The sequence below is a fragment of the Urocitellus parryii genome, chromosome 15 (assembly GCF_045843805.1).
Source record: "Urocitellus parryii isolate mUroPar1 chromosome 15, mUroPar1.hap1, whole genome shotgun sequence".
Taxonomy (NCBI): domain Eukaryota; kingdom Metazoa; phylum Chordata; class Mammalia; order Rodentia; family Sciuridae; genus Urocitellus; species Urocitellus parryii.
Window position 1 is genome coordinate 749,816 of NC_135545.1, and position 17,136 is coordinate 766,951.

General features: G+C 43.3%; 1 protein-coding gene across 1 annotated transcript; it reads right to left on the minus strand.

Annotated features, from left to right (window-relative positions):
* Positions 1 to 5,337: 5,337 nt before the first annotated feature.
* Positions 5,338 to 6,345, minus strand: LOC113175500 (vomeronasal type-1 receptor 1-like). Its single transcript, XM_026379774.2, has one exon. It carries the CDS (start codon positions 6,343 to 6,345, stop codon positions 5,338 to 5,340), a length of 1,008 nt encoding a protein of 335 aa, XP_026235559.2.
* Positions 6,346 to 17,136: the final 10,791 nt, after the last annotated feature.

Here is a 17,136-nt window from a genome sequence, read left to right on the forward strand (position 1 = left end):
CAGGGAGGACTTGAATACCGATGGAGCAGCAGGACAAGCCTTCTGGGCTAGCCCTGGCGTTAACGGTGGGGACTTGGCCTCTGCGGCTACCCCTGGTTACAGCTTGCAGGGACTGTCCTCTAGGCCCATGCGTGTTCCCATGCTTCCTGCCTGCCCTCTGTTACCACATGGTTGCTCCTCTGGAAGGCCTTCTAACCCCTGTCTCCCCACTGTTCATGGCAACTCATTATCCCCTTCCTCTCTGACCCCTTGGAGGTGCCAGCTGAAATCACACATGGCAAGCATGTCTGCACACCTGTTAGCGGAGAGGCAGCCTGATAAAGCAGGTTGCAGGCTTTTCCTTACTAGCAGCCTGAGAAAACGGGATGCAGACTGTCTATACCATTTAATAGCCAGGAAAAGCAGAAGATAGACTCTCTCCCATTTCTGTACCTTGAGCCCCCAAGTAAGTTGTTCCAATACATCTTCTTAAATTTATTTTTCAGAGATGATATTACATAAGATACCTTAAGGATAATGCACAAGTGACCAAAAGATGGAAATTTACTTCATTATTGTTAGGTACGGGACAGGCTGAGTAAGCTGTCTGCAGGGCATGCCAAACAAAGTTAGTTGCAGGATGACCTGGCTGCTCAAACCCTCTGTCTGGTTCTTTATCACCTGTTTGCTTCAAGCCCAAACGCTCAAGCCCCTGCTCCAGGCCGAGCACTTAACCCCCTTGTGTGCCAACAAGGCAGCTTGCCAACCCAGAGACCCTGTTAGATTTAGGCAGCACAGCAGAAGGGCTATAAAAGCCTTCCCCAGCTGCCCCCTCCCACTTCTTTCCTTCTTTCTTTTCTCTTTGTTGCACTGCTGCAATAAAGATGCTCCGAGTGTTGTGGTCACTTTTCTTTCAATTATAATACCAAAATCTTTACCTGAGCAAGAGCTGGAGCTCATTTCCATAACAAGGGACATAGGAAGGGGCACATTATCAGACTGTACCTGTGTAGGATTGTCCCTGCACTGTGCACATGATGAGCACCTTCCCTTTTCTGAATATGCATTCCCTGCCCAAATAAACTGCATCTCCCCCTGAGGGGATTTTTCTGAGGGGTATCCTTATTTGCTGCAAATAAACTTTATTCTGTGACAACTATTCTTGGTGTTCTGTTCTGATTCAGATCCCAGGGAGACAGAACCATTGAGTTCAGTGGCACAGCAGGTGAAGAACTAGCAGAACATCTTGGGTAACACAGGAGATTAAGGATTGCCTCTTTCAGAAAACCCACTCTGTGAGGTGCCCATAAGACCCTTGTTTCTAGGATTCAGCAATTAGTGGACATATAAAAGTAAGGTAGCAAACAACAAACCAAACAAGTTGAAAAGAACATAAAAATAATGTTAAAGAAGGGTGGAAGATCTTATAAAGTCAATATGCATTCAATGCAGGATGTGGTCTACATTGGGAGAAACAGATTTTGGAATAAAGTAAGAAATACACATTCAAGGGAGAAGGTCTGCCATCTTCAGAGGGATAGACAGCCATAACCAAAGTTTTTTTCTTTTTTAACTCTCTTTTTCAAGTCAATTTGTCTGAGTTTACTTTTAATGTGCAGACAGACCTCCCACCTAAGGGAGCCATTTCCTTTGATCAAAATTCTATGTACCATAAAATGAGGGATGGTTTATATGATCCAAAGGCCAACACAATCCTTCAGATTGTAGAAACTAGCCCATACTAAACTTTTCATCCTTGCCTACCTTGATTTTGTCTAGAAAACCCATTAGAGGCTCTGGCCCTGTCCTTTACCTGCTCTTGTTTTTGCCTTCGGACCCCTCTTGTGATTCCCTAGACATGAACCCATTTGAGCCTAAATTACCATACACCCTCTTCTAACAAGTGACTGCCCATCATTCTGTTGCTGCTTGGCCTTTTTACTAATGGTCTGGGTGCATTCCATGGTTTACAATCTGGAGTCCCAAATTCCTCAAGTAACTTACTGTTTAAACCAACCATGAGAGCTACATTATTCTGACTATGTATCAAGAACACTGAAACTCCATGTCCCTGATGCCATTTCCCCAGACTAAGCCTTCATTGTTGAAGGTGATGTTGCCCTTTACACTATAAATAACACTACCCTGCACATTAAAGCCTCCACCCCAAGGGATTTTCCTGGTCTGCCTTTCTATGCATGAATTGAATACAGTAAATATTTGCTGTCTGTCTTTGATGCCAGGGATTCTATTGTGTTTCTGAGCTTACTGTGTGCTTAGCAATACTCTGATTATGCTATTTTCTCTGTGACTCCAGAATTGCAAAATGACCTCTTGCCTACATGACACACCATGATCACTTCTTCCCCTTGATTAAAACAAATACCAGTAATCTTTATATATATGTTCATAAACTGTCGGTTTATATCTTCTAACCACATATAAGATAGACCTGCCAGCTTGACCCTAGAGATGCTCCAAGAAACTATTACATATCTCATTCCATCAATATACTTTCCAACTTTACCAACACATTGGTACAGATTTCAGCAACTTAGATGCATTTTCTTTTATAATGCCATATTAATATGGACTCTAGTTATAGGATAATCTACAAGGACTTATATAGTTTTAGTGTTCATCCTTTTTCACTCAACGGAAAGTGTTTATTATGCTGATTACAGAAACTGTGACCTATTCTTTAAAGTCCCCATTATCATTTTCCCAGTGTTTCCAATAAATGAATCCAAACAACCACACAAACAAGGATTCAATGTTTTCTTAAGTTCTGTGCTTCTCTGTTAGGTGCCCATTAATCACAGGAATGAACTAAAGGCTATTTTGCTGTCTCCGGAAAGTTAGCTACTATGGAGATGCTTTTCATGTGCAGACTGCTGATCCAGGGCCATGGCTTCACCCACATCGTTGTCTAATTCTCACACAGCAAGCTAATATCACCTTGCTCTAAATCAACCCAGGGTCAAGATACAGACAGCTCCAAACCCCAACACCTGTGCAAGTGGCCAAACCATCTGTCATTACTCTATCACTCCTGAAGAATACCCTAAATTGTGTGGCCTGGGAATTCCCTTTCCCCTCCACATCTCGTCTGCCAACCTGGTTATCAGACATGCAGGTGTGTACAAGGTGTGCAGGGACTATAGTCAGGCTGTAACGCTCGCCTTGCAACATGCCAACAAAATATTGCAGGAACAACAACAACAACAACAAGTGCACAGGAGTGAACGGGACTCTCCAAGACATCACTGGTCCCACTGTTAGTAATTGCAGCTGTGAAAGGATGGGTATGAATTCTGAAGCTTTCTAGCAATGACAAAAACCAACTCAAAAAAGGAAGGAATACCAGTGGAGTCGCAGGATTCCTGATAGAGCTTTAAAAATACTTTTCCAAAATTATGCACCAAATTTAAGTTGGTAAAAGTTTGATTTGTAAATGAAGAGATAGAATCCCTTTTGAAATATCGACACAGTGTTTAGGAAAGTTGAATTTGAAAGAAAAGAAAGATCAACAGAAAAAATCCAGGCAATATGAGTTTCCCATTAGATTACCTTTCCATACATGGTTTATACTTTATAAATGTGAGATAGAAAGCCATAAACCATATCCTGAGTTTAAATCTGAAATCAAAGGGAAAATGAATGGTAAATTTGACTCACTGTTCCTTTAAAATAAATAGGAAATAATTACATAAAATGTGTATTTTATTTTAAAAACAAGATATAAATAAAAGTGTGATAATTTTGCAACATACATGAACTCATAATATTGATATGAAATAAGTATTAGCATTTCACTATACTCTATAATTGCAAATGTTTGCTCATGAACATAGAAACATGAGTAAGATGCTAGAATTTCAGACAATAAAATATTAAATACATTTTTTAAAGCAGAGAAGAACATGCTCAGTTTTCTGGAGATAGACTTTCAAACGTCAGATTTTATTCTATACAATTTTGTGCATTGAGAATTTTCACTTTAGTAAAAATAGGCAAGAGACATTTTATAAGCAATTTACGTGCTTAATGTTATCCATTAGCTTTGAAGGTGCGTTTTCATTGAGGGCTAAGTAGTATACTATGCATTTGACATAAACCACAATATCAAAGACTTACAGTGCTATTTTTAGAAATAAAACTACTTAAATTAAATATCTAATACTTTATATTTTGGTACTAGGGATTGAATGCAGGGGTGCTTTACCACTGAGTTACTTCCCAAGACACTCCACCTTTTTTTTCCATTTTGAGACAGGGTCGCGAAGTTCTCCAGGTAGACCTGGAACCCACACTCCTGCCTCAGACTCCAGAGTATCTGGGATTTCAGGCTGTGCCTCCACACACAGCACAGTAGTACCACTCAGTGAGGAGTTCTCATATTTTCAGTCTCTCAACTGAATCCCTTCTGCCCATCATCTTAAACAGCCACTCAGATTTCCTCAGCTGTCCTAAGTGATTGCCAGAGACTTCCCTGTCCCTCCTCTCCTGCTCACCTCCCCACCTGTCTGCACTCCAAGCACCTGAGACTCAGCCACTCCCCTGAGGCTGGCAGTGCCTTCCTCACACTGCTCATGCAGTTCATTCCCCTGCCAAAAGTGAGCTCAGAAATTATTGGGAAAACGATTTATGATCACTGTTGTTAATAACGTAGTTTGCATTTAAAATTTCCTAAAACAACAGATTTTTTAAAGATCCTCACCAGAAATAAGTTTGTGAGATGTTGGATATGTTAACTAGGTGATTTAATCTTTATACAATGTGTAAATAGATCAGAACATCCCACTGTGTTCCATAAATACACATAATAAATACTGGTCAATTAAATTGAATTAATTTTAAAAAACAGAAAGAAAAATGAAAATAGCCTTCAGTGAGTTTCTATAAAACCGAAAATACAAGACTTTCCTGTAACTGAAACTCAGAAATTTCCTCCATTACATTCTTTTAAAATATCCTGGACAAACAAAATATACAAATGAAAAAAATAAATAAAACATCCTGAACATTCTTAACTGAGAAACCTAAGGTTAGAATGATAAATCCTTGTTGAAGTACGTGCACAGTGTTCATGGTTAGTCTGGCATAGAACTGATGCCAGAGGAGAAATGGCCCCCTCATTTGCCATGGTATCAATCTTGACATAAGGGCTCTTCAAATATGAGCAGATTTTTAAAATTTTATTGGTACTGTGGATTGAACTCAGTGGCACTCAACCACTGGGCCACATCCCCAGCCTAATTTTTATATTTAGAGACAGGGCCTCACTGAGTGGCTAAGCACCTTCCATTGGGGCTTTGAACAAGCAATGCTTGTGTCTCAGCCCCTGAGTCACTGGGATTACAGGCGTGCACCACCACAACCAGCTCTGTATGAGTAGATTTTGACATTAACTTTCAAATACATCCAAGACAACAGACCGCTAGCCAGGCAGGTGGATTGGGAGACACCATGTGTCCTTGCTCTGCAGTGATGGAGGAGCTGAGAGACGCGGGTGTCGCTGACGATGAGCACAAAGGGGCTGAGTGCTGGGAAACAGGAGGACACCAGCACAGAGCTGGCCATGACCCACTGGCCTCTCCTGGGGGCAAGAGTCATCCAAATGGTCAGAACAGTGTAGACGGAATAAAAGGCAACAAAGGAGCTCACCAGGATCAGGACGGTGTGTGTGGCTCTGGCCTCATGAGAGGGTCGGGGGTAGAGGACGCGGCTGTGGATGTGCTGAACCTGCTGCCTGTGTCTGTGCAGGACAAGGACAATGGAGCCACTGGCCCAGGCCACGAGGACCAGACTCAACAAGTCGGGGGAGAAGTACCAGACAGTGTATAAGGTGCTGTGTCTCTCTGGCACTACCCAGGAACAGTACCCGTGATTCCCATCCACACTGAGATTTTTCCTATTCAATGGGCCATTCACTATTAAAGGCAGAAATGAATTTATCAAGAGATGCAGGGCCCAGCAGAGGAAACAGCAGAAGCTGACAAATCGTAGTGATCTCATCTTGAGCGTGATCCACCTGCAAATTCTGGGGTTTAGCTTTAGGGCCTGGAAGCCATTGAACAGGCACAAAGTGCTGAAGGAGACACCCGTGCTCACTCTACAGAAATAGAAGACAAGTTGACATCTCGTGTCACCCAGGAAATGTTTCCATCCCAGAGCTGCCAGGGTCTGAGGGACTCCTTTCGCAAAAAGAACAATGGAATTGGCCAGTACCACTTGATTGAGAATCACGTCTGTGGGTCTAAAGTGACGTCCAGTGAGCAAGGTGAGATTATAGAGACAAAGGAGGGAGCAGTTTCCCACGAATCCCGCTCCTGTCTGAGTGAGGAACACCATCCCCATATCCATGCTGAGCAGATCACGTCAGCACTCGCAGGTCTGCTTGTGCCCAGGGCCGGGGATGAAGAGATAAACCCATGAGATTAAGTGTGTCAGCATCAATACAGCCCCCAACGTAATACTGACCATAAACTAGACACTCTCCCCAAAATAGACCCAGACTTCAGGCCCAGAAACTCAAAGACCCACCGTGAGACCTGTGCTGCCCAAAGCTGCAGTGTCCACCTCCAAGGGAAAGTGAGAGTGAGGAAGAGCCCTGTGCCCTGACTCAGGTTGTTTCAAAAATACCTTTTCAGGGCAATGGCAGGACACGGACATGTGCAGATGATCTCTTTCTATAAAAATGGATAGAAACATAGATATAGGGATGGCAGCTGAGAGGGAGGTGTGGTCGGAGCACATATCCCTGTCCACCTGGGCACTGTGGTACCTGCAGGATTTTCACAATTGACCACTTGAAAGCATCTACAAGATAGGGAAGGGAGTTTGAAACTCACTGGCGTACTGAAGATGCACAGTAGGTCTACAGCTGTGAGGTAGACCACACAGAGGGGATGGAGAGAACAGGGGTGTTTCAGAAGACCACGCCTGACATGAGCCAGAGGGCAGGGCTCAGGCTGCGGCGGAGCCTCCAGGTCTGCCTGCTCACCCTGTGCTCCACACCGTCCTAGGACTGTGGGAGGCTGTGAGTCCTCCCTGCCCTGAGAATTCCCACTAACCAGAGCCTGTGGACACTGAGGCCGTTCTGAGACACGACTGCAGACATTCACAGCCAGGAGGACTGAGGATGTGTGGACACACCCTAGGATGTGTGGACACACAGGGGGATCTACATAGATGCCCTGAGCCCTCCTGAGGGGCGTGTGCTGCCCATCTGCAGTATCCCTGGCATGAACAGAAACATCATCTTCTGCTTCATGAACAAATGGGGGTGGGTGAGTCAGAGAACAGATTAATAGTGGGTGAAAACAGCGTTCAGCACATTCACAACCTGCTTACAAGCCGGGGTGCCAAGGGGTATACAGCCAGACTGGGGAACCTGGCGCCCACATTTCCTTTTGCTCCCTTTCCCTTCCTCCAGCTTCTCTTCCTCATCAGAATGAGCCACACATTTTTGCTGAGTAACCTTTTTATCCCCAAATGGAAAACACAATCAGGCCTTTCCCCTAAGGGATGTTAACGTGCCTCCAACAGAACAGAATTCTAAACAGACTCCTGCAGACTCCCTTGGGCTCCACATGCTGACCTGAGAAAGCACGGTGGCCGCAGCATGGACCTGGAACCAGGGGACTGAGTGCCAGTGACATAGTGGCCGAGACCCCTCAGAGGCTCTGCAGGGTCTCCTCTGACACCCCTTTAGCAGAGAGTCCACTTGTGGGGGACACTGGTGCCACAGAAGGGACACTTAACAAGGAACGTATTCCTGCTCAGAGTCTCCTGTGGACAAGATGAGAGGACACAGACCTACCCAACAGGCATGAGGACCTGCTGAGGGTGGCCCAGAGCGACAGTAGGAGCTGGCACGGAAAAGATGTGTGGAAAGCAGACTGGAGTGGGTTCCCTGACGTCCCACATGGAGAACCCAGAGTTCTGACCCATGTGAACCTCAGGATGAAAAAGTAATCAAAGACTCACCTGGTAGATTGCCATGGATTAGTTTTATGGCTGATTAGAAGCATCGAGATACACATAAAATTTACAACTGTCCAAAAAGGAAAAACCCCTGCTTCCCTGACTGTGTGCTGTCTGCAGTGGTTCTGAGGCAGCCTCCTGCAGGTGGGGCGTGGCAGGTGATAAAGTTCAGGACTCCGTGACCTCAGCGCCTTGCTGGGAAGTGTTTGTCATTTCACCTGCAGGTGCAGTGACAGGGCCAGCATGGGGACTGGAGACCACCTGGGCCCACACCTGGGGGCTGGCATGTCTCTGCAAGCCTGTCCCCATGAGAAGCCCTTCAGGAGAGGGGAAACAAATGGGACAGACCTCTCCCTGGGACAGGCACTGACCCCACAGGAGCCTGAGCAGAAACACAGAGACCTGCTGAGTGAGGAGTGGAGCCCGCAGCCCTGTGGGCTTCAACCGTGTGACTGTCTTAATGCCTGAGAACTCCTAGGACACCAGACTCACATCCGACAGCATGTGGTGAGTGTGGAGAAGCAACCACAGTGGTTCAAATAGGTGGGAGCACCACAAGGACTTATTCATTTGCTGCTTCAAGAGTATTTATCTCCTAACCCACGTAGGTCAGGCACTTTTATGGGCACCGGGATATATCAGCACAGGTGACATTGCAGCAGCTTTGTCCCCACATTCTGTCTGCTTTCCTTCCTCACAGGCACCCCAGTCATTAAGTTGCACAGTCTCTTGTCAGAAGCCGGTGGCTCCCCTGGAGAGAGAAGGGTAGAAACTACGTGCTGTGAAGGTGGGCTCCAGGGTGGGTCCCACACTGATCAGGATGCTCACAGGGGGATCCATTGTGATGGTGCTGTCACAGGAGTTGCCTTAGTGAGATCAGGAGAAGAGGGAAGATTCCATTCCCATTCCCATTCTTGGTCCTTTTTTTGTCATAACTGAAAAAGTAGTTCTTATAGTCTAATGTTCAAGACCATATGGACAATGATGGTTCCTCCTTCATTCCTGACTTAGATGAAGTGATTTAATAATGTGTCTCACTTTTATACGTATTGTAGATTTTCTTTATTTCTTTTAGTCAGACTTGTTAGCAATTTAAGGGAGATATTTTCTACTTCTAGTTTGTTTCTCTCCATTAGAAAGGTGATATTGTATTACTATAGAACATGAATTATGTGACTCTCATGTGTAATTATATATTAATGTGGATATATTTCCCGACAACTGGCCTTAACTGGAAGTATTTTTCCTACCTGTCAGTGTAAACCGTCATCCCTCAGTACCATAAAGGCTTCAGTTTCTGGACCACTGTGGATACCAATGTAGTCAGATCCTCAAGTTTCTATTATAAAATTCTGTAACACATATATGATAAACACAACCTTCTGTGCATTTGGAATCACCCTATATTACTGACAATGCTAAATGAAATGTAAAACTATGCAAGACTCTATTGATTAGGAGAACATGCCACGAAAACCCTGTGTACATGTTCCCTACAGACCCAATTTACAAGTATTTTCAGCCCATGGTTGATGGAATCCATGAATGTGGTGGGCTGATATATTTCATTGCATAATATCTATGAGTTCAGAAAGTTCCTTATGCTATTGGAATAATATTATAGAAATCAAGAGTTTATATCTTGTCATTGTGCCATTATTAAACCATGGTAGTATGAAAAGCAATGAAAAATAGTACATAATACATTGTCATTCTTGGCCCCAAATTGCCAGTAAGCAGTTTTCTGTGTATGGGGCCAAAGCCAAATTCTCACATTTTATTTAGTTTCTATGTCTCTTTATATTCTTCTGAGAGAGAACTCCTCAGACTTTCATTCAACATCATGAAATCATTTTTTTCTACACTGCAGGCCAATATTTTGGGGGTAAGATTTCCCTGTTTCTCTACTATTTCCAAAAGATTTATTAAAATTTTAATATTTTCAGAGAATCCACAGAAAGGGTGATGTGATCTCTTGTGGCACTCCAGCAGGAGCAATGGGACGTCTGTGTATGAGAATAGTGGCATGTTATTTCTGCTCAGGTTGACCTTTCATGTCTTGACTTGATGCTTACGAGCGTTCCTTTGTATTTAGGGAACACTTGGTGATATTTTGAACTGTGTAATGATCCTGGTCATACCAGTGTTACTCCCACACTTTTAGCCACCATGATGATTTCTGACTCAGCCCACGTTCATGAGTGGACAGTGTTCCATGAGGTAGACTTTTCCATCCTATCTGTTTCCATTTGGGGCCTTCTACATTTCATCATTCTATTGATGTGGATTTGTGAACTTTTAAATGTCCAATTTGGTGTAATTGCATTTCTCTTATTTACTCTGATGATCACGTTTCCCCAGATAAGACAGTGATTTTCTCCCAGTTGGTTTCTTTGTGTTTGATCATGTCACCATTTTCCTTGGCACTTCCTCTGGAGACAACAAACAAACAATGGAGCTTACAGAGGCATCTTACTGTAAGGTCCTTACTCTGATCAGGAATCAGCCCTTTGTTCCCCACAGAATTTTGCTGCCTCTTATTGCAGGATGGTACTGAGAAGCTTTGGTTCAGTCCTTAGATGGGTTTGATTCTGTTGGTGAGTCAAGTCTTCAAGGTCTCTCAGAATCTGATGAAACCAGGTTCACAAATGCCATCTCTGCAAAGCACAAGCAAAGCCATTGCCAGAGATAAATGGTTTTGACAGCAGTGTGTTAAGGAAAATGAACAACCTGTAAGTACGTGAAGATTAGTAGGTCCAATACCCAATACCCAGTTAAGTCTCACAGTGTTCATGAGGCAAAGTATTTCCATTTGCCAGTTCATTTACCAAATTTGTTACCAAAATGAATCAATATGCACTTCCATGAATAATCTTGGACACTCCTTCACCATAGAAGTTTGGGAGTCTCTTCTCATGCCTCCCGAATCTCTGGACACCTAGGATGACAAGACATCCAACGGCTCAGAGGCAAGAGGCTGCCCTTCTCACTGCTCTGTTATTCATTAAAACAATAAATGGGCTGGGGCACTGAAGCCTTCCTGTGATCCTAGCTACTTGAGAGTGTGAGGCAGAAGGATTGCAAGTTCAAGGCCAGCCTGGGCAACTCATAAACATGCTGTCTCAAGAATGAAAAATAATAAATAAACCATGGAGCCGGGTGTGGTGGTACACACCTGTAATCCCAGTGACTTGTGTGGCTGAGGCAGGAGGATTGTAAGTTCAAGGCCAGCCTCAGAAATTTAGGTAGGCCCTAAGCAAGTTAGTGAGACCCCAATTAGGTAGACCCTAAGTAAATTAGTGAGAGGGTGTGGCTGATTTACCATGTCCCCTGTGTTCACTCTTCAGTGCCAAAATAATAATAATAATAATAATAATAATAATAATAATAATAATTCTTCACTGGCAATGTAGCCCAGTTCTATAGTGACCCTGCATTCAATCCCTAGTAAAACACACACACACACACACACACACACACACACAGTGACTGACTGCCTATTGGAATCTCTTGAAGATATAGGTTCTCACAGAACTTTAGCTTATGACTCTTTACAGCAGCTTCTCAAACAAGATGAAGACTAACAAGAGCCCTGTCATAATAATCTAACTGTAGGAAAGTGTGGGCTCACTTGGATTAGTCCCTTGTGAGATGCCATGGTGGTGAGGGTCACCCCTCCTTTGTACCCCACAGGTCCCAGATGAAACCCTGGGATTCACTGATGAATAGCACTGCAGGCTCATGGATTATACAAATTATCTACAAACATGATGGAGCTCTCTGAAATGTTGTAGCTTTCTATCCCTTGGTCAGAAGATCCCTGAGAAGGACAGAATCCATCTGTAGGCAATCATAAACAAATGGGGGGGTAGGTCACAGTAACAGATTAATAGTGGATGGGAACTGCAGTAGAGCACATCCTCAGTCTGGTTACGAGCCGGGGGGCCAAGTGGTGTCACAGCCAGATGGAGAACACTGTTAACATGTTAACACTGAAGGCCCTGACTACAAGTGCTTCCATCTTTGCATGTACTATTAGAGATTAGGCCCCTACAGCAAGGGTTTCCTCTTCTAGTTGAAGGACTTTGGACATCTCCTGCCTCACAGACACCCAGAAAATATACACCTGTCGCGTTCCTGCAACAAAAACACCCAGGGTCACTCCAGGGGACCTGGGCCGTGTGAAATAACCCCATAAGAGACAGAGATACCTTTTCCTTTGGGGGTGCTGTGAGAGCTCCTCTGACCTTAAGGGTCTGCAGAGAGAGAGAGAGAGAGAGAGAGAGAGAGAGAGAGAGAGAGAAAGCGAGCACATGCAGTCCCCTTTTATTGAGGAGAAGCCATTCAAATGAGGTAAGGGGTCAGGTTTCAAGGGTCTGAGTCTATCTTCATGATGTCTGCTGTCAGCAGGTTGACTGACACCTGGGTAGGCCACACCCAAGGGCACAGTAAGAGAAGGGCGTTTCCATGGAACATTCTATCCCCAGTAGGGCAAGGGGTTCATATCACAAAGAAACAGGTGAGCGTAGCTGGACCCAGGGGCTGCAGGAAGGCAAGCCCACACATGAAGCAACATTTGGCTGCATTGTTTCTTCCCTCAAGATCAAGACTTCTGTCCTCAGCGACTTAAGAGTAGCCAGATCATTGGCAGGATGACCCACAGTGCCTCATCCGATCAGGAGAGGAGAAATGCTGGGCTCCTGACGTGGGCCTCCCACATACACCCATATCCTGTACACCCCCATGTATAATAGAGCCAGAAAACAGAGCCCTTTCAGGACAGTGCTTATTAGCTTTGGATTCAATGATGTAAGAATCAAGACGCACAATTCCCTTTCAGTATGCACAATGCTGAAGTTAGTTATCTTGTCATCACGGTGATCAAAAAACCTATCAAGAACAACTTAGAGGAGAAATCATTTATTTGGGCTCCTGGTTTATCCATGAGCCATGTTTAGCTACCTCATTGCTCTGGCCTAAGGTGAAACAGAAATTTATGGCAGAAAAGAGTGATGTAGGAAATTTCCTCAGCTAATGCAGCTGGATAGCAAAAAAGGACCAGAGAAAATACAAACCCTTCTAGAATATGTGGTCAGTGACCTACTTCATCCAACTAGGTTTCGCCTCTTAGGAGTCCATCCAGCTAAGATGCACCAATCCATCCATTTAAAAAATGGATTAATCCATTGTTGAGTTCAGAGCCCTCATGATCAAACCATTGCCTAAAAGCTCCACATCTGAAATGTGATACACTGAGGACTACACTTTCAGCACTTGAGATTTGGGGAGCATTCTAGATTCAACCACAACAGATGAGCTCTTGAAAAATGTATTTAATAAAATTTTCACATTCCTAATAGTACCAAACTTCTGTTTTAACTAAGTGAGTTAATGATCTTCTCCAAAAATTCCCTTCAAAATTGCAAAACAATTTCAAAGTGAGTATCTCAAGCCGTTTGCCAGCTCACACCTCTCACCAAATCTCCAAATTTAATAGGATATATATCATAGGTCAATAGAGCACTTGGTTAGCATGGGGAAGGCCCTGAGTTCCATCTTTAATACTGCAGAGACACAGAAAGAGAGGAAGAGAGAAATTATCATTGTGCTTAATAGTTTGGATCAAAAGTAGGGGCTTGGAAAACAGATGATAAAAAAAAAAAGTGGTGACAAAAGCATTTGGGGATAAGTTGTTGAATAGGAGTGAGTCCTGCCTGAATGGCCTAGAAGGACTTTAATAACGAGGAAGAGAGGGTGACCTGCTTTGTGAATACGAGTCCAACTCTGGCTCCAGTCACCCTGACACTACCCTATAAGACTATGAAGAAAGTGCTAAGGTGGCCAAGTTAGAAGTCATGCATGGCTTCAGCAGCACAGACTCCAGCCAGCAAGGCCCACTGAGTACCCAGTCACTAAAGGCAGATACCAACACTGGATCCACGGTTGATCAGCCAACTACCTGATGGCAGGTTGATTGCCATGATTACGTTGTACTTATTCAATCATGGAAGAAGCAGCATTGTTTTTACTGTAATACATATTTTGAATATAGCGTGCCTTCTCTGCATGTGATGATATACTATCACCTGGGAACATACAGAATGTCTTGTTGATGGTCAAGGAATTCTGCACAGCATTGCTTCTGATCAAGAATTATAGATGATCCGATTCTCCACTTCTGCTGCTGCAGTTACTGGAAGCGGTACACCCTTCTACCTCACTGGCAGCTTTTTACATCAAGGGGTGCCTACCAGCCTTAGTGCTGGTCTCAATATCGGGATCAGATTTTTTGGCAGAGGTGAGCAGGATCTAATTGTGGCAGAATACCCCAGCCATACTCAGTGACTTATTTTCAGGTTCTTGTCTCACAAATTTGAAGAATGAAATCCACAGTGAAGAGTGAATGTAAAGAGTAGGATTTATTCAAGTGCAATGAAGAGAAACAGTAGTTTGCCACCTACGTGTACTAGTCTAGTGGTTAATAGAGATACTGCATAGGGACATTTATCAATATCTGCATTAATCAGGTATTGGAAAAATGCCAAGGCTATTGGTTTGGCCTGTGATCTTCTGATTGGTTATGCACCCCTGTAGCCCTCGAGTCTGTAGCCTTCACTCAGGTCCACTCTGCTTCCTCTTTTCCATGCTCCAGCACAAAGGAGTTGGCTGGAGTGTTTGGAAGTTTCTAAAGGTTAATTTCATGGAGTGGCCTTTACATTTAAAGAAGCTTTTATGGTGCCCATTGCCCTAACTACCTGTTTTACTCTCCATCTGTCCTATCTATTCACTACATCACAGCAAGTAATACATGGCAGTGGTTTGATGTGCATGGAATTCACTTATCTTCCCATGTTTCTCATCAGCCTGATGCAGCTGTACTGAAAGAATGGTGCAATGGCCTTTTGAAAGGGCACTGGCTAGTTGAAAACACCTTACAGGTGTTCCAAAAACTCTACATGCTCAGATTCATATCTAATACATGACATGGTTTTCCCCATAACTGGGGCTCACAAACCCAGGAATTGAGAGGGGCAAATGAAGGTGACGCCACTCTCTAGAACCTTAGTGATTCACAAGCAAATAAATGTTTTGCTGCCCCCTCCTGCAACTTTACATTCTGCTGGCCTAGTGGTCTTTATCTGAAAGGGAGAAATGTCTCCATAGGAGACACAGCAATGATCAATTATTCCATTAATAGGATATTATGACTCCAAACTGGTCACTTTTGTGTGTGTGTGTGTGTGTCATGCTGCGATTCAAATCCAAGGCTTTATGCATGCAAAGCAAGCCCTCTACCAACGGAGCCATATCCCCAGCCCATTTTTTAAAACATATTTTTATTGTCATAGTTATATATAATGGAATTTGTCACATACTCACACACACACAATATAACCATATAAACTGGACAATACCATTTCCCAGTACTTCCTCTTTCCCCCATCCCCCCCCACCTTGGTCCCTTTTCTGTGACCTCTGTTCAGTTTTCATTAGATTCCCCACCCCTAATGTATACCTTTCTTTATTCTTTCTAGCTTCCACATATGAGAGAAAACATCACCCTTGACTTTCTGACTTCAGCTTACTTTACTTAATATAATGCACTCAAGTTCCATCCCCATTTCCTGAAAATGACATAATTTCATTCCTCTTCATTACTTTAAAATTTTTATTGTGCAATTGGAACTCCGTTGTGTATTGGAAATGTATTCCACATTTTCTTTATCCATTCATTGATGGACACCTAGGCTGGTTCCATAGTTTGGCTATTGTGAATCATCCTACTTCAAACATGGCTATGCATGTTTCACTGTAGTCGAATGACTTTAGCTTTTCGGGATAAATACCAAAGAGTGGTATAGCTGGGTCATATGGTGGTTTACATGTCTAGTCTTTTAAGGAACTTCCAGGCTGATTTCCATAGTATCATACTCATTTACAATCCAACAGTGTAAAAATTTCCCTTTTCATCACATCCTCTCCAACATTTATTATTGTTTGTATTCTTCGTGGCTGCCATTCTAATTGGAGTTAGATGAAATCTCAGTGTATTTTAATTTGCATTTCTCTAGTAGCTAATGACCCTGCACCTCTTTGGTGAAGTGTAAACCCTATGTTTTCTTCCAGCAGTTTCATCGTTTCTGTTAAAATTCTTAGGTCTTTGGTCCACTTTGTGTTGACTTTTGTGCAGATTGAGAGATAATCATCTAGTCCCATTCTTCTATGTATGAATGACCAGTTTCCCCAGAATCATTTGTTGAAAAAGTCTGTCCTTTTTCCAATGTATGTTTGTGGCACCTTTGTCAAAGAGTTGGATGACTGAATTGTGCAGTTTTGAATCTGTGTCTTCTATTCTGTACTATTCTATTTGTGAATTTTAATGTCAATACAATACACAATATCATTTGGTTGCTATGGCTCTATGGTTTCTATTACTATGAAACCACCCCCAATGGTTTGCTTGCAGATGGTAGATATTTGGATTTGTCACCCTCCATAGTTGCATGAGTCAATTCCTTATAATAAATAAATAATTCAACTTCCATACACATGCACAGAGGCTCACATGCCATTGGTTCTGTTTCTCTGGGGAATTCGGATGAATACGTAAGCTTTTTCAACAAATGATTCTGGGGAAACTGGTCATTCATACATAGAAGAATGGGACTAGATGATTATCTCTCAATCTGCACAAAAGTCAACACAAAGTGGACCAAAGACCTAAAAATGCTCGTTCCACTGCCTTTTTCTTCCCAAGTTAAAGCACATCCTCTGGAACTATTAATCATTGTGTATTAAGTGTGTGTGTTTCCAAAAGCCTCACACACTGATACACCATCTTCTGGGCCAGGTTCAAATTTCTACCAGGTGAAGGTCATGGTCACTTCCTTGAAAGGTACTATGTCTGGCAAGTCAGAGGTAGGAAGTTGGCTTTGGGCTATTGGACATTAGAATCTGTCACTGTCACTTAGAAAGTTGCAGAGAGCCAGGACTTCTGAGGGCCAAGTCAGGTGGACAGCACTTCAGGATGATTGTGCCTGAGAAAAAAGCCTCTGGTGGGGAATGTCATTTGAGTCCTCTTCAACCCAAGATCCTTCAGATGATCTGTCCTAGCCTGTTCTGCACTCATGTGGAACCCTCAATAAGTCAGCAGGTTGTGCCGAGGTG